This window comes from Lathamus discolor, chromosome 2 (assembly GCF_037157495.1).
Source record: "Lathamus discolor isolate bLatDis1 chromosome 2, bLatDis1.hap1, whole genome shotgun sequence".
Lineage (NCBI taxonomy): Eukaryota > Metazoa > Chordata > Aves > Psittaciformes > Psittacidae > Lathamus > Lathamus discolor.
The window spans coordinates 29,823,432-29,849,545 of NC_088885.1; the positions used below are offsets into that span (position 1 = coordinate 29,823,432).

The 26,114-nt window shown below is 38.6% G+C and overlaps 1 protein-coding gene and 1 long non-coding RNA gene across 2 annotated transcripts; one reads left to right on the plus strand and one right to left on the minus strand.

Moving 5' to 3' along the window:
• On the minus strand, positions 1-6,832 carry AGR3 (anterior gradient 3, protein disulphide isomerase family member). Its single transcript, XM_065669218.1, has 7 exons — positions 6,727-6,832; positions 4,536-4,599; positions 3,209-3,261; positions 2,490-2,566; positions 2,120-2,183; positions 997-1,080; positions 1-50 (listed from the first exon to the last, which is right to left on the minus strand). Exons 1-7 carry the CDS (start codon positions 6,830-6,832, stop codon positions 1-3), a joined length of 498 nt encoding a protein of 165 aa, XP_065525290.1.
• LOC136009153 (uncharacterized) lies at positions 5,489-26,114 on the plus strand. Its single transcript, XR_010610366.1, has 3 exons — positions 5,489-5,549; positions 19,794-19,941; positions 25,896-26,114. It is a non-coding gene; the product is annotated as an uncharacterized LOC136009153 (long non-coding RNA).

Here is a 26,114-nt window from a genome sequence, read left to right on the forward strand (position 1 = left end):
CTATAGTTCTGTCTGAATAAGACGTAGTGCTTTCTTCATGTTCTCTATTACTGAAAGAAAAAAAAAAAAAGAACTGTAAAAAGGTACATAAAGTGAATTTGTATTATTAGAAAACCCACCTTCTTTGATTAGTAAATTGTTCACACTGCAGTTAATTTATGGTCACACATTAAATATTAGAGTTTTCTATTGTGAAAATTCTGGCATTGATACTGAAACAGAAAGCAGAAGTTTCATGAATCAAAACGTTTAACTTAGAGGGATTTGACAACACTCCTTTCAACTCCTTCATTTCTCAACAGTAAGTCTGGTAATCAGATGTGACGTGCATATTTGTGGTGAGATACTGCACTGGTGTCAGATAGATGGTATAGAGTAAAGGCTAACTCAACCTGAAAAATCACATTCCTTTCTGAAATATAGGTGTTAGGTGATACTCAGGCAATCACCGCATTTCTTTACTGATTCCCTCCCACCACTGACTGTTCACATTGCACAGTTGGTTACCTTTGAGTATAGTGACTTTCACCATTCTCCAGCAAATTGCTCAGATCTTGATCCTGAAAGTTCTCACCCATGAGCTTTGTCTCACCTGAGCAGTCTAACTAAATTCAATGGGACAATATCTGTGCGTAAGTATTTTGTGAAACAGGTTAGACTATTATAATTTATTTAGGGTGGTGAAACACTGGAACAGGTTGCCCAAAGAAGTGTTAAATGCTCCATCTCTGGCAGTGTTCAAGGCCAGGGTGGACAGAGCGTTGGGCGTCATGGTCTAGTGTGAGGTGTCCCTGCCCATGCAGGGGGTTGGAACTAGATGATCTTAAGGTCCTTTCCAAACTTAACCATTCTATGATTCTATTGCGAATGCTCACATAGAGTCTTTATTAATTATTTTGAGATCTTAATGTATTCTCAAGCAAAAATAATTGGATGGGGTGTATCTGGCTGCTTACAGTGTGAAATGCATAGTAACACAACAGAGGGGACACTTACAGATTGATATGTCTTGTGGCTCATAAGTGTAAAGTCGGTTGGAGTATCTTCCTGTGATATCAGCTCTTACTGTGAGAGATGGGTCTGAAAAAGTAAATGTATTAAACACGGCTTTCCATTCCCACAACAGGTGAAGATGATGCCTATGTGTTCTGCTTTCATCAATGAGGTAATTATGATGCCTTTACACTCTGTTCCAACCAACTACTTTTTATTTGAAGAAATCCAGACAAAAGTTAATGTTCATTTTTGTATTATGCAGGTATTTTGAAGTGACAGATTACACATGCATTTCACCCATAATTAAAGAAAAGTATCCTGTTTTACAAGTTCTGAGGTTACATCAGGAGAGGCTGATTTGACTAGATGCACACACAGTGAGGGTCACGCATACCTAATGCAATATTTGCATGACCTACCTAGAGCCTTCAGGATGAAAATCTTGTGATTCTTAATGTTCCCATCATGGAAAAAAGTTGTTGTGGACATCTCTTTAAGCAGTTCCCCTTCCAAGCTTTTTTTTAATCAACAGACTCCTGTTACTACATTGATTTTTGTCTGAATGTGGGCTTCATTTCATCTAACTTTAGATGCCATCACAGATCTTGTCACTGTAGGCTCCTTGTACAGACAGTGAAAAGGAAGAGGCACTCTGCAGCATGATTCATTCTATCTATTCCAGAAGTCTGCTTTATGATGGGATAAATCACCTCTTAGATGTCACTGACCATTGACTTGCTCTGTGGTAATGTCCGTACTGTAGATATCTACATTCAGTCAGATATTGGACTGTTCTCAGTAAACTCTGTCTTACAACAGCACTAGCAAGAGGCACAGAGAGCAAAAGCCCCTATGGTAACAGATATTTAAGCATTTTGCCCCCAAGCACAAATTAGCTACCCTCCTAATGTATCTATAATCTGAGGAAGTTTACAAGAGTTAAAGCCTATGACAGAGGGAGAATTGAATTCAGATCTGCTAAGTTCCAGACTAATGCCATGGTAATGATAAAATCTCGTGATTTTTTCTTATTGTAAAATGAATTATTTTAATGTTTCAAAAGGAGGACACTGGTATAGATTCAGATATCACACCTCTGAAGTTACATAAATATCGTACATACCTATGAACATGATTCGAGGCACGTATTGTCCATCAGGTGACAGGTTTTTATCTGTGGTTTCATGCTGGCAGAGAAATTAAAGCTAGTTATTAAAATATTTCTGTAGATTTTGCCAAAATATTACCACATGTGAATAGTCTTCTATCAGAGGACAAAACTAAAATGAAAGTACTACTTGTGTGTGGATACACATGCACAAATGCCTGCACTTCCATGTAACTGAAATGCCAGAGGTATTTAGCTACAATAACATAAAAAAGCACAAAGAATGAGAAAACACCCCCCCCCAAAAAAAAAAAAAAAAAAAGGAAAGAAAAAAAGAAAAGACCAAGAAAAGAACGCCAGTGAAACAGCCCCAAACCCTTCATACCATGAGATTCAGCATAACAAAGTTATTTTGGGCCATTTCCTGTATCTCTTCACTTTCTGCAAAAGCTTTCTTCAGTGCTAGAAAAGACATGATCATTTTGAAGTTCATCTGAAACTGCCTTTCCATCTGCATTTAGGCACCACATTGGCCAGAGACTGGCCACATTGTTCCTGTCCCCGCTGATTTGCATTCCTGAGGAGACACTTAAGGGCTCCACCACTGCTTTTTGTTTTTTTGACCCGTGTCAGCATAACCTCCCAGCTATGAAAATGGAAGCTCTCTTCTGTTATTTGTGAGGGCTGCCATCTCAATGGATACCATGTCTTGGCTGGACAAAAGTGCATTATTCTCAGTAAATTCTTACTAGATCGATTTCAGCAGGCCTGTCCTTGTGTCCTTCTTTAGTTACTAGTTCAGCAGAGCCAAACAATATTAAATCTGTTCAACGAGTCAGTAGCAAATCTGTGCATCTTAATCTAAACCGCTGAGTGCAGCATTAGGGATAGCAGGACAGCAGCACTGAGTATTTTTCACGTTCTTTTTTGGATAGCTTCATAGTGGAGTGTTTGTAAATAACAGTAATAAATTCTTAGCTTTTCAAACACATTTTTATTTACCTGTTTAAATAATTTTCAATAAGTGCATGGTAAATATATATGTAGGTGCAGTTTCTCGTGAAAGTATTCACATAATTTTTACACTCAAAAAATCAAAATTACCTTGGCAGTATTGACAGTCTTCCAAATGATGAATTACCATCAGTGGCTTGTTACTTTGTTAATAATAATAAAATATGTAGTTAGATCATTTGACAAATATATACAAATGGGTGATTTTATGAGCAGACTAGAAAAGGCAAATTACATTTAATTTTATGTTAACCCACAGCAAAACCATGTTTTTACAGACATTCTGTAAACAATTACAGACATTTTGAGAAACGGAAAAGGACTTAACTCCTTCATAAAAGAAGGAAATAGAGTTTTCATATCTAAATAGGTTTTCTAAAGTAAGAGATTCTAGAAGAAAGGAACAACAGAGCCATCATAATTTCATTCTTAGATTGTATATAATCAGACTGAAGAAGTATTTAATATTGCTTAGGTATGAATTTCTCCATACCTAAGAAAATAAAAATAATCTGTGTGAGCTGGAATAAAATAATTTTTATAACATTGGGTTTACTATCAAATACTTCCATGAAAATTCCATGTTTTTTAAGGTTTCTTGAACAGTTATACAGTAAATTATGTCTTCTGTAAATATTTTGGTAAAGTATCAAAACTTTATACTTTTGGATGTCAAAATTAACTAGTTCTGTGCATTTTCCCTTGTATTTTTTTAAAACTACTGTTATTGTTCAGCAAATCAGTTATTAATCTTGATCTGCTATCATTGTCAATAATTATTCAGTTCCTAGACATATTCATGTTACATGAAAGTAGTTGCCTTTTATTTTAAAAATAATTTGCCTTCAATTTAACAAGATGATTATCTAAAACAAATTGCAAGAGACATTTAAATAATTAATTCAGAGATATATTTTCAGCAGAGTCCCAGAGAAGATTCAGAGTAAAACTTTCATTTCTACCAAGATAGTGGGAAACTGTGAGTACATCATGCACTTATGCCAGCTAATGAAGTGTTGGGGAAAACATGAGAGGCAATAGATCATCATGCAAGAGCAAATGTGATTTCCAGATGTTAATCTTAAGTAAGTAATCAGAGGCACATGATATTAAAAAACCCCCCAAACCACAACACTTGTATTTTTCAAATTATAATACCTGTTTATCATTGCTTATTCAAATGACAACACTGCTCTTGTGACAAAGAAATGATAGCGTTAAACTATTGGCTCATGATGTTGCTTCAGAGCCATAAGGCCCCTACTATGGCTTTTACTTATAGAGACAAAATATGTTTAATCTAACTGGGTGGTCTGCAGCTCAGCTGTCATGGTGTTTCTTTGTTCTGTTTCATTATAGTATTTTCAGGCATGACTGATAAACATCTTTGTCTTTCAAACTGGTTTTAATCCCTTACCTTTTTTTCGCTTGGTAAAGCCCTTCTTCGTAAGTTTGTACCCAGGTAATTTCATCTCCCCATCCTAGAAATACAACAAAAAGATTAACTGGTGGCCAGGAAAGTAACTCATAACAAGTTACTTTTTTAATATTTATCAATAGTAGTACACAAGTAGGATTTGTTTTTTTTGTAGTCAAAGTTTCCTGAACAGTGTGGATATGCTTATTCTACGTATCATGATACATGCATTGGAAGAGTTAAAAACCCCAAACAACCAAACCCCTCCAAAAAACCCCTCAGCTGATTGAGTATCCAATTCAAGTCCTTTGGCAAACCTGTCAGATACCTTTTAAATACTCAGACATTCCTAAATCAGCACTCAAATCCTTTATATCTTTCTTGTCTGCTCCATATTTCATGTAGACCCTGGGGCTTAAAGAGAAAGTTGGCTTATAAAAAAGAATAAAATATGACAGCTCAAATAAGATCAATTTAATATGAACGTTCTTAGAACAGTTTTGGGTTATAAACTTAGCTCCAAAGTAATGAATTTCAATTTACAAGTATTTAATTTAATTGCATAATTTTTTTTTTTAAAGGCCTTTAAATAAAAATGCCCACTGAAACAAAACCCCCAATGAATCATCAGCTTCTTAGTTCATCCATAGCTGGTGATAACTCTGATATCAAGAAGCAAATTGTCCAGTTGGTTCCATGCCTTCAGATGCCAAAGACACCAACCCCTTTGTGGTAGATTCCTGCCTCCCGGGCAGTATTGTTCCACTCATGATGGTCCTCAAGGTGATTGTAGAACAGCTTCTGGATCTGGACCAGGTTAAGGTTGTGTTTCTTCTGTGGTGTCTGGACAGTGCTAGGTTATGCAGATCTCAAGGGACAATTGCTTGTTACGTGACTAGGTTATATTTTCTTTCAGGAGAGTAATTTCAGTTACTGATCTGTCCAGTTAATGGTGGGATTCTGGCATGTTGATCAGTGTATTCCCAGCCTGGCTGAAGCCAACTGATGGCAAAGGTAACTTCACAGGGGAGTCAGCAAGGGTCGTTTTTCAGCAGGTTTGAATATTCCCCTTTGATCCGTGAAAATTACAGGTAAAGCACTCAAGGCATCCCAAAAGGCCTGAATCAGGATTAAAACTGGTACTTGCTTTCTGTGACTATTTTTTCTCAAAGTTGCCAGAATTGAAGGTATTCTGTTATCTTTTTATGAAATTAGCCATAGTGGGAAAAATTGATTCTGATCTATGCAAGATAGGTGTAGATACCAGATGATAATAACCTTTCTCCATGGATACTTCTTAGGAAAAATGATTTTGCAGTTTCAATTTGGTTAGGCCAAGTGCTGCATGATTTTGTCACGTGCTCCCTGAACAATTAGTCTCAGACAGGATTTCTGTGGTAGGTGTGATTTTGCCAGTGCTTTGCATAGGAAGACCTCAAATGTGAGCTATGGGTTCTGCAGGCTTTGCATAGCATGCAGAAGGGGTCAGGAAGTGAGCTGGAGATTTTTGGGGGGGAATAGGCCCAAAGAAGATGAAGAAGAGGAAAAGATCTGAGTAACCTCTCTCTCTGCTTGTATTTCTAATGATTGATCAGCAGACATAAATAACTTAAAATAGGGTCTTTAGTTAACACCCAGGTTGAAAGTTATGCAGAGCATGTAAGTGAATTATGCACTGCAAAGCGTGAATGTGACTTTGACGAAAAGCAAGAGAAAAAAGTCACTAAGAAAAACCCAGTAGTGGCTCAGAGTATTGTTTTGTGTATAAAAATGGGTCTGTAGAAAAACTGTTCCATAGCAACCGAAGTTACGAAACTGTGTTTTGATAGTTAACAAGTTGCCATAATAAAATATCTTTTAAATGGTGTATGGATGAATATTTTTTCACCATTTTTCCTACAAGTTCATCCTTATTTGGGAAACTCTGTTTAGGTTTTTTGCTTCTACTAGGTTACTGTGAATTATATAAATTATGCAGGTTATATGAGGCCCTCAGCCATACCTTTAAGAGCAAACTGGCAGAGTGAAATGACATGGAATAAAAAGATGCACTACCTAGAGTGTCACTTAACACTAGAGGAACACGTGTCAGTAAATATATATGTGCTTCTACTTGCATTCTAAATAAAAGCATTTGTTGACCTATATGGTAAGATAAGGAGGTAAATATATACGGTAGATAATACAATACCTCTTGACAGTGTCTGAGGTGCTCTTTTTTCCTTCTTGATTGCCATTGCAAGGTTAGAAGAGACTGCAATTAGTAGGAGGGACAAGGCCAGTGTTGAATGGAGCATTATTTCCCTTTCAATGAAGCAAGGAGACTGGAAAACAAAGCAACAGCTTTAGTCTAATGGATTTATCACCTGGCGCAGTGTAAATCAATGTGTTAGTGGTATCCTAGCAATCTATACTACAGAGACAGTTTGGGTTATTTCTCTGTGAGAAAAGTGCAAAATGGAAGTGCCTTATTTTATCGTGCAACACTACTTTCAGATGTCAAAATTAGTGTGCATGGGACAGTTCTCACTATGATGTGATTGGGGCACACTTCTGGCCACCCAGCTTTTGATTCTTATGAAATAGTACAGTAATTGTAATACTGGATAATGACAATTTCAAGACAGTGCTACTAGTTGTTCTGTTAGGTTTTTTTAATTTTAGTGATGTGTAAAGTCATGTGATCTTTTCATGGATAGTTTTTTATGGATAGGGTTTTTGGTCAAAAAATGTCTCATGATACCCTCCTTTATAAAATAGAAAAATTGACAAATATTTGCTTCAGGTGTAATACATTTTAAATTGGCAAATCCCTCCAGAAAGTTGAAATTGCCATCTTTTTTTAGCCTGGGCCGCCTAAAAGCCAGGATGTTAAAGACTGTGAAATAAATAAATATCAAAGTAATTTCCAGCTGTTTCTTGCAATCAAAACTTGAAAAAATTTCCCAGTCTTCATGGCATTTTAAAACCCTATTTTCAGCTCTACTCCTGCTGAATGAAACAATCCATCTGTGCTCCTAGCTGTTTCAGTATTCTGAAGATATTTGCTTCTCTTCATGACAAAGGTCATCATTCAGAAATTCAGTAACTTTTGGTCTTCATAAAAGTCAGAGAACAAAAGCTATGGTTGTAGAGACGCATTACAAAGCCAATTTTTTTTTATTTTATAAGTCTTCTTTCTGCCTGGTACAATCACCATTATGCATTAAAACTCTGATATTTAGGATATCTGATGGTTTGAACTAAGTTAAAAATTATAATGCATGTAACCCAGGATACCACCCAGTGAGCTTATTGGTTCTCACTGGACATTCCACTTTCCAAAGGATGAACTTTAGGAGTTATCAGGATGACCCACTGAGAAAGTGATTTGACGTAAACACAAAAATAATTCTCCAAAGCACTTGTGCCTGGATTGCTAAAAAGGAAAAAAAAAAAAATAACATCAAACTTGATTTAAAAAGTAATACACAGTATGGAATTGCAGCCTCGTGCACTGGAAAAAGAAGATGCTGTGTGCTTCTTAAGGACATATGTCCTTAGGCTTGTTCAAGTTAGCTATTGTTGATTTAGTTCTAGAAAGGAGTCTACTTTGGAGCTTACTAATTATGCACATTAATTTGATGTTTGGAGATTATTGATATTTAACAAGAAAAAGGTTTTCTAGTGTCTCCGAAGGAGGGACTATAACTTTTAGTTAAGTCTGGGGGGATGAGGATTTTTTGGTAATAAAAGTTCCCTTTGAATTTTCCCAGTGTTTGTGCAGAACACTAACTTCAGTCAGCAAAACCAGATCATTACACCCTGCTACTAAACTCTTGATGAATGAGAATTTGTAGCAACTCTATGTGAAAGTTAATAACTATCTTTAATGCCAGTTTATCCATTAGATGTCAACAATAAAATCTAGCATTTATATTAACTAGCTAAAATGATATTTAAACATAAATAGTTATGCCTTTGAAATCACAGCAGCTAATGTCTTTTTAAAGCAGGCATGGAATGCATGAATCAGTTCTTTCTTTCATGATGCATTCATAAAAACATCAAAGTATAAACCTCTTCAAGTCATAGGATTAATTATATGAAGCTTAAATAATTGATTATCATCCTACCAAAAACAAATAAGGCTTTGGAAGGGTAATTTATGGAGCTGTAGCTGCAGGCAGTTTAAATTCAATATTCTGATTTTTTGATGTTACATGATCCAATGTTATTTAGTTGATTAAGAGAAAAAAATGACAGCTAACACCATATAGATTGCCTTCATCTCTGTCAGAACAAACATTTTGCTAGCTAATCTCTAAGCATCTATCATTTGTCTTTTTTTGTATAACTAGGCTGGTAATGCATTTATCAACTGTACCTCATTGCTTTACTAAAGGAAAGTTAAGAATGAGAAATATTTGCTCACCAGCAGCGATAAATTCTCCTGACGGAAGATCCTTTTCTGGAACTGATTAGTTAAAACTCAGTGTGATTTGAGCACAAAACACCTGTGCTGCCTAGGTCTCTGTGTAGCAACAACAGCACATTCATCCGGTAAAAAATGAGAGGAACCTTTTAGCTGAAAACCAAATTTGTGTGTTTCTACCCTCCCCCTTCCTTTTCTGTGATCCCTCCAACTTGCTCTTGTGGGTTCCCATGCTTATACATTGAATCCTTGGATTTCTTTTCATCTTGGCTGGTATCAGGTGTCTTGTATGAGGACTGGAAATAAATAGTGGCTTATGTCTGCCTGCTATTTCCCCCCTCAAACAATCTGGCTTATGTCCAGTGAAAAAAGAAACCACCAATGAAAGCTGGAACTGTAGGTGCTTTTGTTCCCAGTGAATGGCTGGGTTCACTGGTGCTTGAAGATAAGTATGAATCTAATAGGAAGACACAAGGGTTACTTTGTTTGGAAGGGTATAATTAACAAACAAAACAAACTTTTTTGAAGGAGAAATAAAATTATTTATTTAAAGAATATGGTTTAAAGTATCAGATTATTGCTTCTGTGAGTTGTAGTTTTAAAATTGTCTGTTTCTTTGGATATGATGCTTAATATAATTTTGACCTAACTTGACTAAAAAAGGAAAACTTTATTCATCATCTTTGCATAAAGAAGGAATTATCTGGATAACCTTTCCTGTCTTGCTTGGATATACTTTGTTAGGGAATCAGAAGGCACTCCTCTTTGGTTCTTCCTCTTCCATATATTTGTTTATACGGAGTGCATGGTTAAACTTTTTCTTCCTCCTTTTCAAGTAAAGTCTGACTCCCTATTTGTCTTTGATTTTTGATCTCCTGATGTTTATTGTCATTGTCGTGTATATGATTAATGACATACAGTTCTAGTATTATGCATTATCAAATATTTTTGTACCCAAAGGCACAAAATGTGACTTTCTGTATTTTTAGTGCTGAGTGTTAAATCTCTTTAATATTTGTAATTGAGAATTCAAACTTGCATTTCCAGTTAAAAAAAGTATAGTGACTGTATTTAAATCTGTGGCTTTAAGATGAAAAAGGGTGGATTTAGATTAGATGTCAGGAAAAAAATCCTTTACTGTGAGGGTGGTGAGACACTGGAACAGATTGCCCAGAGAAGCTGTGGCTGCCCATCCCTGGCCAGGTTGGACAGGGGTTTGAGCAACCTGGTCTAGTGGAAGGTGTCCCTCCTGTGGCAAGGGGTTGGAACTGGGTGATCTTTAAGGTCCCTTTTACCCCAGAACATTCTATGATTCTACGAATATACTTAGCTCCTGGAATAGCTGGAAAAAAAAAAGGGATGTAGTTCAGTTACAAAAGAAAGGCAGATATTTTTAAATCATAGTGCTATATTGCATTTATTCATTTACTTTTTAAGCAAATAAAAAGGGTTATCTGTAGTCAAACCAAGAGAGATTTAAAGAACCTCCCTCCATCCAAGCAAAGAGTTTTCATGTAGAAATCCCAGGCACTGAAGCTTCAGTTCTTCTTACCATCCAACTAATTACAGATCATTAAGTAGGCAGAAATATAGGAAATTTCCAAGTGTACTGAAGTGTATTGCTGCTCAACCTTGTGATACTGTGCTTTTCAACCATGAGATATTGTGTTCTTCACTGCACAGGTTTCTATTGTAAAGGGGTAGATAGTCAATCAAATAGACTAAAATTAGTGCTAAGCTACCTGTGAGCACCCTTTGGCAGGACGATGTTCAGCAATTTGTCTTCCATGCTCGGTTGCCCAGGGAGGTTGTGAGTGCTCCATCCCTGGCAGTGTTCAAGGCCAGGTTGGATGAAGCCTTGTGTTGGATGGTTTAGTGAGAGGTGTCCCTGTTCATGGCAGGGGGGTTGGAACTAGATGATCTTGAGGTCCTTTCCAACCCTAACTATTCTATGATTCTATGATTCTATATTTGAAGATCAGAATTTCAGCTTTTGTCAGTCTTGCCATGGAGAGATTGGCAGTCCTGATCCAGACTTGTCAAGGTTTAATAATGGAAAAAAATAACTGTGATGCTTATAAATCCAATCTGAATGCCTTCACTATACCTAGTCAGTCACTGCTTGTTAGGTGGAACCTATCAGCTCTCTGTCCCTACCTTCTTCTGCTTGTATTCAGCATCCACACCTACCTAGATGCTGAATCTCTGCACTGAGCATACATTTCTGCACTTATTTGTTGAACTAGTTTGGTCTTGTTTATTGAAGTTGGCCAACTTAATCTCCAAGGTAATGTGGGCAGAAGGTGTTTCCATTTTTCTCTTCCGTTCTAGAAGATTAATATTGGAGATATGAGTAACTATGGATTAACTATGTATATACAGTTATATCTAGGTCAAAATCAGGAAATGTAAGAATTAGCTAAATGTAGGGCAGACCAAAGTAGCAATAAAGCATGTGAAGAGGACAGACTTTCAGAAAAATCAAGACAGTGCAGAATGACTGACACCTGTAATCACATGCTGCTGTTTTCGCGTGAGTCCACATGCTGTGGATTTAGGTATGTACCCATAGATGTAGCCCGTTTATGAAATGTGAAATTGACTTTCTAATTTTTCTTCACATAGTGCTACACAGATGCTAATACACAAAAATCCCAACCCCACTGTGTTGATCAGTTCCCTGATCTCACCCTTTCAGCAGCCTCATAAGTGTTTTCTCTGGTACCAGGCAGGGGATACCCCAAGGTAAGGAACAAGCAGCTAATCAGGGTGTAACATGACAACCCCAAGTGACATTTGCTCTCACTTATGCATAAGTTTATATTAAAGTGATCAGGGATTGACTGCATAACAATAATACAATTTAGTCATATAAAAGTTTATTCAGTCAAAGCCCAGTCAAAGTACTTAACTGGGTAAGGTGCAAAAAATCTTCAGTACCAAAAATAATGCCATGGTGATATCTCTGTAGACAGAAAATCAGTCTTCAAACTGAAGTAACTGGCTGCAGCCTACAGCGTGAGTCAGTGACAGAGGATAAGCATCGCTATCAGTCTAAACAGTGTTTCCTATCCAGGACTGTCGAGATCTCTAGGGCTAGGTCATTCAGCTTGCCTCGTCTTTTCAGTAGTGTTTGCACAGGTACGGCTTGCTTATATGATCCAGTTACAATGGTGTAATGAGCTGCTCTGTGTCCACAAGAACTCTGTGGGCCACCAGCATGAGTGCAGGCAATGCTGTGGATAGTTAACCTGATAACCATCTCAGATTTGTTAACCCCTGTTACTTATTTGAGCCCTTAAGCAAAGTATGAATTGGAATTTGCTGAGTGCACAGTATGAAAATCCATGATATGAGAATAGAAGATAAAAGACAATTTCACATCTAGGAGAATTTCTAGAGGAAAAGATCCCACAGTGACACCTTTGCTCTATGTGGTTGCTCATACATTACAGCTTCTTCTAATGACAGGAAGTATAAAATCTGAATTACAGCAGGCTTAGTAGAAGGAATCCCTATTATAAGTAAAATTAAGTTTGCTAAATTAAAATTAAAATTTAAAAAATCACTTTTGTTTTTGACTATTAAAAATATGCAATACTTCAATATTTGCAGAACTGAAACATTCCTGTCTGACACCTCCTTTCTGCTGCTCCTGTCTCTTTGGGTTCCACGGAAGCTGGCCTCTTCCTGTGTTCAGAGGAAGGTATGTGTCCTGGTTAGAGGATGATAATGCGAAGCATACCTCCACTACAGTAACAAAAAGGAATATTAAGACCCTCTAAAAAGCTGATTTCTGTTTTAGCACCTCTGACGTAGGCACTTCGTTGGGTCTGCCAGTCAAGGTATCTTAGTTTTGTAAGCATTATAGTTTAAGAAGAAAGGGTGAAGTGGACCTGGTGAAATGTGTTGGAGAGAGCCTGCTGGCAACACTGTGTGCTGCTGCAGGCAATTTGGTCTCACTGCGGGAAGCCGGGAAATATTTCCAACTCAATTGCCTTAAATCCTGACCGCATTTCTTCAGCAGATGAAAACAAACGTTTTGACCCTTTGTTTTGTAAGCCTGGCAGTATCAACTCCCTCCTTTATGACAGTAAGACAAAAGGCTCTGGGTTTAAAAAGAGAAGCAAAAATGCACTATCATCACTGATAGAATAGAAAAGGAATGAAGGATTCAGTTTTTTGTGGTGAGTTACTTCTATATAAAAGATTTTGTTCCTTTTCCTTATGAGTTGTTCCACAAAAGCATCAAGATGGGTGTGAATTCTTGTCAGTGCTGCTGCTTTTTTTTTTGCTTGGACCACACTGTAGTGATGACTGGGAGTTAAATGCCCACCCCATGGAAGTCAGTTGGCTTTAGCTTGGATGGTGTGAGAATTTTCCCAGGGAGTTTTAAAGTTTGCTACTTGTGCTGGGTATTGGCTTTCAGGAGGCATTTGAGCAACCTGGGAACCTGATAATAAACTGAGATTCTCAACACTTGGTGGGGTTAATTCTACTGTTATGAAAGTCTACACTAAGTGTATAATATGTGTCCAGCTACTCTTTAGTTCATTGGTACCCTGGAGTGGTATGGTGGAGCATTGATGTACATTAAACCCTGCTGAAAAACTATCATAGACTCATAGAATAGTTAGGGTTGGAAAGGACCTTAAGATCCTCTAGTTCCAACCCCCCTGCCATGGGCAGGGACACCTCACACTAAACCATCTCATCCAAGGCTTCGTCCAACCTATGTCACGTGCAAGTCATGAAGCATCTCGAAGCCTGATGACCCATCTCCACCTTTGGGAAGGTAGAAAATAAGGTTTGTTGGCTGAAATTCCTATGGGAGCAGCTCACTCACCTATATGGAGCTCTGCTGCAGTCCTGCATGGTGAAGCATATCCACCTTGGGAAGGGAACTCTCACAAAAGCTGTCCTTGTTCTTCACCCTACCCTGTAAACCATGCTGTGGGGAATGCCTCTCCTGCCTTGGAGAGGCAAGATACCAACCAAAATCAGGCAAGATACCAAGCTGATAAGATGAATTCTCGAGATAACTAGCTTCACAAAAAACAAACCGAAATACCTCAGGGCAAAGACCTGCAGAGTATAATGCCATTGCCTGTTTCACTGCATCAGTGACTAAGGCAGCATGAATATTAGTTTGTAATACACATCTATTATCCTAAAATTTTAATTGCACATATGTATGCATGGAAAGATTTATGAGTTGAGTGATGATTGACAACATAGCAATGTTTGACCTTATTTTTTTTTAATTTTTATTTACTTTGGAAGGTTGATGTTACAGAGAGCTCCTAGATCTGCTTTTAAAAACTGTTCGGATTCATCCATAAGGATATTAACCAGGGCACCATGGCAAATAGATTTTTCTTCTTTGTTTTTGAACCTGCTAAAGATAACTGTCTTAACATGTGTAACTCAAGTGCATGGTGGAGTGGTGGAGTAAGCAAACATTGTCAGTAGTGTAATTTTTCAAAGCCTGTTGCAAAGAAAATCTTCAAAATACCAGAAGGCCTTTGTTTTATAATTATTACTTTCTACCCCTTGGCAGTCAGAACAGTTAGTTTTCTCAGGCATAATATAAGGAGTTTTATTTCATGCTGGCATCCTGAAAGCTTCTCTTGCCCTGTTCAAATTCTGCTGTTAAAAGTCTAATTTACTTCTGACTCATTATACCATAAAACTGAGGTGAGCTGTGTTAATTCAGATAAAAGCTAGTGATTACAATGAACTTTAAAGGCTTTACCTCACTAGGACAGCCCTTGGTGACATTAGGACTGAAAAATGTTGACGGCAAGGAGCTGTGGAGTCCTTGGGTCTGTCTTGGATAGAGATGGTACCTCCAGCTAGTGCTCACCAGCAGCAGGACTGATCACAGGCTGATTTGGAAGGTTAAAGACTTGCTGTTGATCTCCTTCCCCAAAAAGGGAGGCTGCTGCTGCAGCTCTTACTCTCTCCAACTCTGCCATAGCCCATGAGATCACAGCTCCTGTGACAGCCATAATGCAGCATCATTCCTTCAACATCTATTGATAACTCTACCAAAGACTTTTACACATGTCCAATGTACCTTTGCAAATCAATACAAAATGAATTAGGAGATTATACAGATAAAATGCTCAAACAAATTTTACACTGAACAACAGAGAAAGCTTGACAGAGCACATAGTTTTATGGATGAGAGGTACTTCTATCTGCTAACACAGGTTACTGGTGTGCAGTGGGTCTGGACCTCAGGGCACAATCAAGCAGCACATAGTACCAGAGCTGAGAAATATGCTTCAGGCTTAGAGTGCTGAGCATTAGCTTTCACTCTCCAAAACAAACGAATAAGTTGAAAAACCCTGCAAGTGTCTGTTTGGCTTAGGTTTTGACTGACAGCCAAAAATCATTATTAGAAAATGTCTGGTTCATTTCAATAAAGCCATTTAAAGAAACCTAGATCTGACATGCTGCTTTGTTTCTGTGTGTGTCTTTCAAAATAGTCACCATTGTGAAAACGGGGCTTCTGGTATTACAAATTGATTCACAGCAGATGGACTTCTTATTTTTTAATTTTTCTTTCCTAAAAGTGGAGTTGTAGGTAAGGCTCAAGTGAGCAAACTACTCCAGTGTTGCCTGAGCCCCAGTGGTTTGATTCCACTGGACCGCTTACTTATTTAGCTTTGTGTTCCTATAAGGACACCGTTACGGAACATAATAATATAACTGGAAAAACATTTATTGAATTCGTTTTTACAGTGGTTTATACTGGCTGCAGACTGTATTCTCTGCTTTGCAGGCACATGTCTATGTTTTCGCTTCTAAACTTTCATCTTATTAGTCCTGTCACTTCTAACCACCTCCAGGGTTTTCTCCACATTTCTGGGGAATTGGCTCCTCCATCCTTAAACTGCCCTGTGGTACAGCCCCTGGAAAACTTGGTTCCAGGCTTAATTTGTACCGCACTGTCAGCTGTTCTGCAGCTCTGTGCCCCCATGACTCACTGCTGTCTATTGGCTCCCACTTCCCAATGAGATTATTTTCCTGCCCTCTAGGCTTCTCAGACTTCCCGGACACTTTTATAGATATAAATCTTTGAAGACTGTCAGGGGAAAAATGTAATTTATTATTTTTCATTAATTTTGCTGAGATTTACAGAATAAATGTGTTTTGGTAAATAAAAGAAAACCGGTGCTGGATGTTATTGGCTCCTTCCTTCAGTCCAAAAGTACAAACTGTTCTGGCCAGTATGTTTTTTTAGTGCCATGTGAGCTCTAACAGGCAGAGCTTGCCCTTCTACCAGCAGATCTTCCTGTTGCACTGTGGTTCTAGCCACGCAGTTTTCAAACAACCTTCTAGGCTTCTGCTAAACAACAGCCGTGTTTACTTGTATCCAGGTGGCTCTCCATCTGATTATCAGATGTAGATATAGAGATGCAGAGCAATAGCAAGGGGAAGCCCTGGAAGCTGTTCTGGCCTTCCAAGCTCCTGGTGCACCCGAGGGCATGCACTGCCAGCCAGAAGGAGGGGTACCTCACATTCCCTGCCTGTGGCTAGGCAGATCCTGACTGCTGTGAAGAAGCATGAAGGGTTGCCACCTGCCTGCTTTTATTTTGCCGTCTCAGTAAAGTCCCTTGGAAACATCTTTCCAAAGGGACCTGATACAGATACAGCTCCTGAAGCTGTTTTCTGTTTACAGTCCTTAATTAGAAAAGGAGAGAGTTGTGTGTCCTGTAATTCTGGAGCACAGGGGGTAAGCCTAGAAGTATGGCACATTGTCAGGCCTCCCAGTGTTCTCCCTACCGGCAGACTGCCTAAGCACAGGGTTGTGTTAATTCGGTCGCATGGCAGAGGAGGGGTGGGGGGCTGCTGGAATGAGCCTTTACCCAAGGTTTCTTTGATCTTAGACAGCATGAGGACCCTCAGAAGGTCCCTGTACTCCTCTGCTCCAGCTCCTTCTGGAGGGATGAGGGGCACCTGCATGCTGCTGTGCTCTGTCATCATGGGCATTGCAGGGAAGAGGGCTGGGGTACAAAGTGGTGCCCAGGCAGCTCCAGCCTGTGCATAGTGCATGAGCATCAACAGCTTTGTGTTAGGTCTCTTTTATATGTTGAACTAGCAACATACCAGGAATTACACGTAGCAGGCAGTAACTAAGCCTTTATGGTCAAGTGCATTTTTTCTCTGTTTTTGATGTTACTGCTCCAGATATGAACAGGTATCTTCCTCCTTGAAGTGCATGCCATTTTACAGATCTTGCAGAAATGGGGTTTTACCCCACCTGAATAGACTAGGTATTCCAATAAATTATGAAGTCTTACTTAAATTGTGGGTTGAGAAAAAGATATGTAGGATTAATTTTGCTCTCAAAATTATGTATTTTTCAATTTTTTAGTGATTCCAATGTCTTGTGGAAGTATATTTCCAAAAGCTGTTAGAATGGCTCAGTAAGTCTTTGAGGAATCTAAAGTAATTTGAGAACAAACTTGATTACGTCTGAGTTTCTGGATAATGCAATGTGGTGTTTGAATTCAATGAATGACTTACTGATGCATCAACATCTAAAGAAAACTAAATGCAAACACCACTGTAGCTGGAGGATTTGGGTGGGATTTTTGTAGAGCAAACATGATCTTTCAGTATTTATGGTTAAAGAACCCTTTAAGTCTATTGATGTGGTCCATAAGACAAGAATTTGATCATTCCCAATGCCTCTAGTTGGCAGTGTTGCATTACGAATAGGAAAAGAACAAATGGTTTTATTTTAACTTTGCTAGATTCCATTGATAAGCACAGAATACAAATAATTTAAACATAAAAGTGATTGCTTATAAAAAATCCACAAAGTTTGGAAAACCTGTTAAAATCTTAAAATCAGTTTTGAAGAATCAAATTTATATTTTTCTAACAGCCTCCTCAAATATTTTTTTTTTGTGTGTGTGTGCATATAAAGTAATATGAGAGGGGAGAGGGGTAAGAACCCAGACCGGATTTTAAGGAAGAGAGCCAGGAAATTCAGCATGTGTTTTGGAAGAGACTGAGAGCTCTGAAATATTCAATGAAACTTTCTGACTGCCACAAGAAATGAAAAGCGGCTGCATTCCCCTACAGTCAAGACTGTCCCAATAAAGACTTCACAAGCAAGAATGCTCTCCAGAAACACATTGGACTACTTTGCTGCAGCTGTGAGAGTGAGTCACCCAGGCCTCTGTTAAAAGAGTTGCCTGTTGCTGCAATGTTTCTGTGATGTTTCCCTGCAGTGACATCACTGTATCTGCTTTAAAATGTAGTACCATCTAAAAATCACAAGACATTGTGTGCTGTAAAATGAGAGTGTTTACATTATCTTTTAGTGTTTCAGGTTTCTGTACAGGTATTCCTTTAACTTTTACTATAATAAGGGATTTATCCCAGGGCTTGCTTCCATGAACGACTGACACAAGAGGGCATAAGAGCAACTCAGTATTGCTCAGCTTTTGTCTACCTTTTTATTCTCTGTTCTTCAGCCAAACCTTGATCCTGCAAGATTTTGATTCATTGGTCCTATTCCAGCACAGCATTTGGTACATATTTAATTTTAGTCACATTAGCAACTCCACTGATGTCCATAGGACCACTCATATGCTTAAAGTTAAGCATGTTCTGGAGTGTCTATACTGGATCAGAGAATAGGGGCTTGCGGTCTCTGGCAAGCCTCCAGGAAGGCTTCTCCTAAGGAAGCCAGACAAACTTCTCTTCTGATGTGAACCTGTTCTGGTGCAGCCATGTTTATCCCCAACAGCCAGCTGCTAAAAAGGGGCTCTAGCTAATCATTCCTTATTGGTGGAGCAGACCATGCTGCTTTACCAACAGAAAGGTTTCAACTTTGGCCACTGCAATACAGAACTCCTTACCTGAGCACCTGCCCTAACCCCTTCAAAGGTGCTCACCCATTATGCTAAGTCTGAGCATATTCACTGCAATGGATCTATGGAACTCTCATCGTTTCATCTACAACCTGTTGCTGTCACATGGAGCACATTCAGTCTGAAAAAGATAAGTGACAACAGACTTCCATATTGCTAAAATAGAAAGCTGCTTTCATGTATATTATTCTTCATAATATATGTGAATATTCATTATATCCAGAAAACTTAAATCAGAAGTTAAAAAGAAAAACCAAACAACAAATAAAACCTTTATGTCTTGCGAAGGCCTTCTGTTGTTACAATTCCTATCTGAGAAGCAGGACAAAGTTAGCATTACCAAATTGAAAACAATTTCACTTCGAGTAGAGTGGCAGAGATGGAGACTGGGAACATATAAAATTACATGTGGATATCTTGAAATGTTGACAGGTATCCCAGATGTTGATTTTCTTTATCTCCAGGGCCATTACAAACTGTTAAATATCACAGCGTGGCTTCTACGGAGTGACAGTTGGCATTTAGTGTTGGAATATAGCTTTAGCCTGTCCAAACATAACTTTTTGCTGTTTTATTGTTACGTTTATAGCCCACGTAGTTGATGCAGAAAATTCTTTAGCTTCAGATTAGCTTCTAGCCACAGTATTTTCCCGTTGTTGCTTTTTTAAAGCAAAGGGGTAACAGACTACAGAGAGACATAACACTGAGTCATCAAGCGCTGTTCTCTGCTCCTGAAGGCAGCTACACTGCGTTATTCTGCTTATATATGCATTAAAGTTACTTAGGATTTTTGTCCATTCTTCTTTCTCAAGCCTGCCTTTGAAACTTACTTCTTTGAGAGAAACTCTGATTTAACTAGCCTAACCTTACACCTGGCAACTTCTGATCAAGCACTCTTCCACCAGCATTGTCCTAAACAATTCTTATCTTTCTCTTGTATTTCTGCAGGGGAATCGTATCTCAGCTTGTTCTGGATTGACCAAAGAAGGGATTTTAAGATTCTCAGTGCAAGAAAACTTCATTCACTACATCTGGCTGTCCTTTGCTGCATTTATTCTAGGGCAAATTCAGCGTTCCTGAAGAGAAATGTACCTATGTGAGCCTGTACAACTACTCTGTCTCTCTGTGAATGTGTTGCCTGATACCTCCTACTGTCACATTTGCCCCTCTTACAGCAAGTTTTATATGTTAGTTACTAACGATTATCATAGTATGATCCATCCTATGGCTGACCACAGTTATACGAAGATTTTTATCTTTCAGGATCTTTTCCTAACTTTGAGCAGAAATGTCTGCCAGTAGTTATATGAAAAGAATGTTTTCTAAGAGTGTCTTGTTCAATTTTAACAGTCTTTCTAAGATGTGGATGAGTGGGTCTCCACAGTGAGGAAAACTGGTACAACTTGCATTTTCCCCTGTAGGAATATTCAGTCAGGCTAAACCTAGCCCAAAGCAGGTAGTCTCCCTAAAGCCACTACTTCAGGCAGTGGAGATGAACAGACATGGCTGAAAACATATAGGTTAAGTCTACTCTAAATCACCATCTGGAGAAGCCAGGTGGGACCCTGATAGGAAGCACCAGATAAAGGGACCTTAGGAGATTTGCTCCCATCAACTGATAGTCCCTTTAGATATCTTTCCAGTCACATCTGTGGAAGATCTTGCTGTATCAGCATTCTTTCTTAGCATGTACATAGATGATGCTAGCTCACCAACACCCCCACACCCCCCCAACCCCCAAAAAACCCCATTTAATAGATTTCAAATCCAAAAGTCTCAATATCTGAAACACTAAAATCTGTGTTACTGATGCCAGATCTAACATTAACAACTCTATTATGTGCCCTAGCCGTCAACATGCACCTGTTTAACTGATATTCTGCTGATGACCATTTCCAAAGCCTGCATAATAGCTTCCAGCTGTGGCACATTTTCTCAAACATTTTTTTTTTTTTCAGAATAAAGGATGATTTGTTTGAATTAGTGACGTGTCTCAGTAGACAAAGATAACCTGGGAGTTCTTTGTTACCTGTGGTCATGATGTTGTACGAAAGATGATGTAAGAGATGCCAGTGACTTTATCTTTTCCTCCTTCTTGAATAAGAAACATATTATTGTTGCATATACGTGTAAAGCATTGCAACTGGTATTTGGTTGAAAGATTTTTGGTTCAGTGTTTCAGGAAGTGTGGTTTGTGGTGAGGTGCGGGTTGCAACTACCCTGTGGTTCTGCTCAGCTTCTGTCACATTACACTTCCAGGATGAAGAGCAAATTAATGAAGTTTCTCTTTCAGCTTACAACACTGCAAATTAGAGACAGCCCACAGAGATACCAATGTATTCACATTAAAGGTTGTGAAGTGGTATTCAAATTTCTTAACTTTATGTGACTAGTGAGGAAGACACTTTGTCTAGTCTAAGCTCTACACTAAACCAGACTCCTGTTCTCAGTCACCCTCTTGGGAGGTGCCTTCTTTCTCAGCTGACCAAAGGCATATACTGAGGAGATTGGCCTTATATATGAAGTGAGATACCTTGGACTGTCTAACTGTGGATCCCTCCATTTTTTTCAAGGACCTTTGCCTAAACAGAAGCAAATATGTTTTGGAAAAACACAATTCCCAAGTATATGGGGAAACATAGGTCAGTGAAAAGCACATGGGTCTTGTATTTATCTTCGATATCTTTACCCAAGATTTTGGGACAATTTTTCTTATTTTTCTTTCATTTGAACAAAAAATAGCAGAATCTGTATCTCACTAGAATAAAAGGCAATCTTCCCTTTACATTAATGGAGCCATGCTGTCAGCTACAGCAGTCTTTTCCTTTTAGAAATGTGATCGTATGTTCTGAAATATAAGCCCATCTTTTGACACCATATAATTTTATCCAGAAAGTTTCCTAATAGTTTCCATAGTTAAAAAAAAAAAAAAAAACAACAAACCACCAACAAACCAACAATTTTTTAAAGTTCCTTTAGTGTCTGGAGTAATGAAAAATCCTTAAACTGTAGTTATTCAGTGTAATGTATAAGAACAAATCAGGGGGGTGGAACTAGATGATCTTAAGGTCCTTTCCAACCCTAACTATTCTATGATTCTAATCCTGGACAAAAAGCATTATTGACACTTTGTAAAACAGCAGATCTGATTTTTAACTGTTTTTTTCTTCATTAGTACTTGTAAGATTTCAGTGGTGAGATTGGAATGAAAGAGGGCTGAGTTAATTCGCCCATATTGCAGGAAAGACAAATTCAAATTAATTAAAAGGAAAGAAAATATTTAATTACAATATTTAATTATGGGAGGAAAATCCAGCACAAAGCAAAGATCAATGGAAACTTGCTGAAAGGAGCATCTGTTGTTTGTCATAAGAGCTTGATCTAGACTGAATGCTGAACTAGGTCTACAGTGTAGCATTACTGCAGAGGTAGCAGGCTCAGCATCTCATCGATGGGAACTGGACTGCGTGGAAGAATGCTAGTGGTTTACAAATATTTTCCCCTTCTTTTACACATTGATTTAATTCTAGCTTAGCTTGCCAATGGCATAATTTTCATGAGAGTGCTATATGGATGCTATAATGCAATTTACTATGGTTTTGTATTATAGCTGAGAGGAAAGACCCAGTTCCAATATGAGCACAATGCAAATGCCATGGGGATTTTTCCTCTGGGAAATGCAGACACCTGCACTGTGATTAGTCTCATTCTAATATGGAAGTGTAAAATAGATTGGCGGGTCTCTAAATTTTGTGTTTCCACTAATCATAAGGTGCTTATGCAGAAGGTACATTGACTAGCTCAATGAATAGAAGTCTGCAATGTGGACATCTGTAATAAAGTTGTGTGCAAGGAAATCTCCCCCATATGTTTCAGCTGGGGGTGACAGAGGGAGGGTACAGCGCCGGAGCCTCTGTAAGAACCAACTATCAAAACTAACCTACCCTGACAGACAGGAAGCTGATCCTAGGCTCTCTCTGAAGGGAGGTCTCTTTGACAGTGTCCGCCAAACTGAAACAGAAGCAGAAGCCAAAGATGGGTCATGACAGGAATGTAAAAATCAGCTATTGCTTGTACTACACTGAATGCATGTTAGAGGGAGACTTTATAGAGGCATCATAAGGCCCAATTTAGTTACGGTGCTGAATTGGCATTTGGGTAACAAAGTGATGCTCTGAAATGCAGTAATTTCTTGCCTGTTTATCTTCTCTTATCTTCATAAAACTCTCTCTTGACCAGCAGGGCATGCTATTTTAGCTTCTTCCAAAGCATGCTTTTAAAAATGGAGACATCAATGTTTTCTTCAATTATTTTAAGAGAAATCTGTCTCCTGATTCCTAGCTGACTCTGAATTTAAATACAGAAATGTTCAAGTTGGAAATTATCTTGGGAGGTCCCTATCCCCTGTTCATGTTTGATGCTGAATTCAGACCACATTGTTCAGGGCTTTATCCAGTCAGGTCTTTAAAACCTGCCAGAAGAGGGATTCCATGGCTTCTCTGAGTAACCTAATGAAATGCCAATTATCTTCAGAGATTTTTTTTTTCGGCCTTGAGTCCAGTTGGAACTTTCCCTGTTCCAGCTTGCAACTGTTATTCCCAGACTCAAAAGCTTAGCTTCTTCTTCTAACCTTCAGTAAACGCTGTCAGGCTTTTGTCAGGTCTTCTCTAAAATATCTAAACCATAGAATCACAGAACCATAGAATCATAGAATAGTTAGGGTTGGAAAGGACCTCAAGATCATCTAGTTCCAACCCCCCTGCCATGGGCAGGGACACCTCACACTAAACCATCCCACCCAAGGCTCTCTCCAAACTGGCCTTGAACACTGCCAGGGATGGAGCATTCACAACCTCCCTGGGCAACCCATTCCAGTGTCTCACCACCCTAACAGGAAAGAATTTCCTCCTTATATCCAATCTAAACTTCCCGTTTCAGTTTTAACCCGTTACCCCTTGTCCTGTCACTACAGTCCCTAGTGAAGAGTCCCTCCCCAGCATCCCTATGGGCCCCCTTCAGATACTGGAAGGCTGCTATGAGGTCTCTTCTCCAGGCTGAACAGCCCCAACTTTCTCAGCCTATATTCATACGGGAGGTGCTCCAGTCCCCTGATCCTCCTCGTGGTCCTCTGCACTTGTTCCAACAGTTCCATGTCCTTTTTATATTGAGGACACCAGAACTGCACACAATACTCCAGATGAGGTCTCACAAGAGCAGACCATCTCTTCACCATGCTGATCAAGCCCAAATCCTCCAGCTATTCCTTACAGGATAGTTGCTCCAGGTTCTGACCATCTTGGTGGTATCTCACTAAAAACACTTGCTAAAGTCTATCTTCATTTTCCATGTTTTTTGGAGGTGCAAAACTGGATGCAGGTTTCAGGTCTTTTCCAACCTAATTGATTCTATGATGCTATATGTGGTCTAATAGGTGCCAGGTACAGGGGAATAATTAGTAGCAGAACTCTGATTAATTTCATCCCAGGTGCTGTTGGCATTTTTTACTGCCAGGGCACACTGCTGGCTCATGTTGAACATATTGTTGAGACCCCAGTCCTTTTCAGCAGTGCTGCTACTAAAGCTGGGCAGTTTCCAGACTATGCCACTGCAGAGAGTTAACTCATCCCAGGTTCAGGACTTGGCTTTTTTTCTTTTTGAATTTCATGGCACTCCAGAAATATAATCACATTAAATGAGTCTTAGAACAAAACACAACTAGTCACTCAAACAGCCAGGAGAAATGCTTACAGTGGAAAAGCAGAAATGCTTAGAATAGAACAACTGCAGAATAAGACCCTATGATTAAAACCAGGCAGGGACCTAGCAGCAATCTCTCAGTTTGATTTATCAGTTCACAACTGAAGATTTAAAGTTCAAACGTGCAACTTTACATGCATAAGCATTCTGTTTTCACAACCATGTCCTAGAGAAAGGAAGAGTTCTAGGTTATGAGAACCAAACTGGTTTGCTTTTTTGTCCATGGCACAATCTGTAAGCAACTCTTAAAATTACTTTTGATATGCTCATATGTGTCTGATATTCACAGAAGCATATGGAAAATGAGATTAAAAAAAAGTGATCAGAATTTATCAAAGAAGTGAATCTCAGAAGCATTTTTAACCTGCCAAAGAACAGAAAAACCTGGAAAAATAATCTCAAAATGCATTAAATTAAAACTAGTAAACTAACTGTGCTGAGAGAAATAGCATTGCAAATGTATAATTGTAGGTACTAGACAGAAAAATGTAGAACTAGACATCTCACATCTCAGACTGTTCTAAGTCCCAGTCTACTTGTTTTTGTAGCTATACTGGTTTTCCTTGGCATCTTTTAATCCGTTCCACTATTCTTTGACTATGACTTTTGCTTTTTATCAAGATACCGTACATAATGTCTTTGGTCATTGGTGTGTCTGAATTTTATCCATTTGTGCAATAATGACAATAATGTAACTTGATCTCCTATTTCTTAATCATTACACGCACCCAATAATGAGCATTTGCAAAGCCACTGAGAAATTATATCAATGAAAAATAAACAGCGGACCATTTGGATAAATCTATTGCATGAGGAAAACAGCAGAAGAAATCGAGGGAGGTCTTGAAAGTAAAGAAAGAGTAAAAAAATGTCAAATACCCCAGCCAAATTTTAGATTGAATGGTGTTTACTTCCAGGGTGTCAGTACTCTTCTGGTAAGCTGTGATTGTCACCGACACTCCTAAATAATGCGGAAAAGAAACATATGGTATCTAAATGTAGAGTTGAAATAACAGAACTGTTCTATTTCTTCCCAAAGTGCATCACTTCATTCTGAAAATGATGGTCTAGGTCAACCTGACTCAGGTTTTCCAAACCAGCTGTCTGGGTCTACGCAGAATACATGCAAAAGAAGTCTGGAGTGCAAAATGTTTCAAATTTCTTTATGCTGTCCTACTGCCACATTATTTTATGTGCAACACTCATAACTCACAGGTGCCTGTAATACCACAAGACCAAAACACAGCATAAGGTTAGTATTCCTCAATCTCTACCATGTCCTGTTTCTTTCAGTGTGAGTTTCATCCTACACCAGTGAAGTCAACTGTGATGTGGAGGAGGCCTTAAGCTGAGGATTGCTGAAGTACATGTAGTACTACATCACACCACCACTGCAGAATGAGCTGGTGGGCTGAGGGAAGAGCAGACAATTGGACAAGAGGCAAAGATAATTTATTCCTATTTCTTCTCTATGAACATCTTAACACTCCTTGAGCATCTTGATAATAGTTC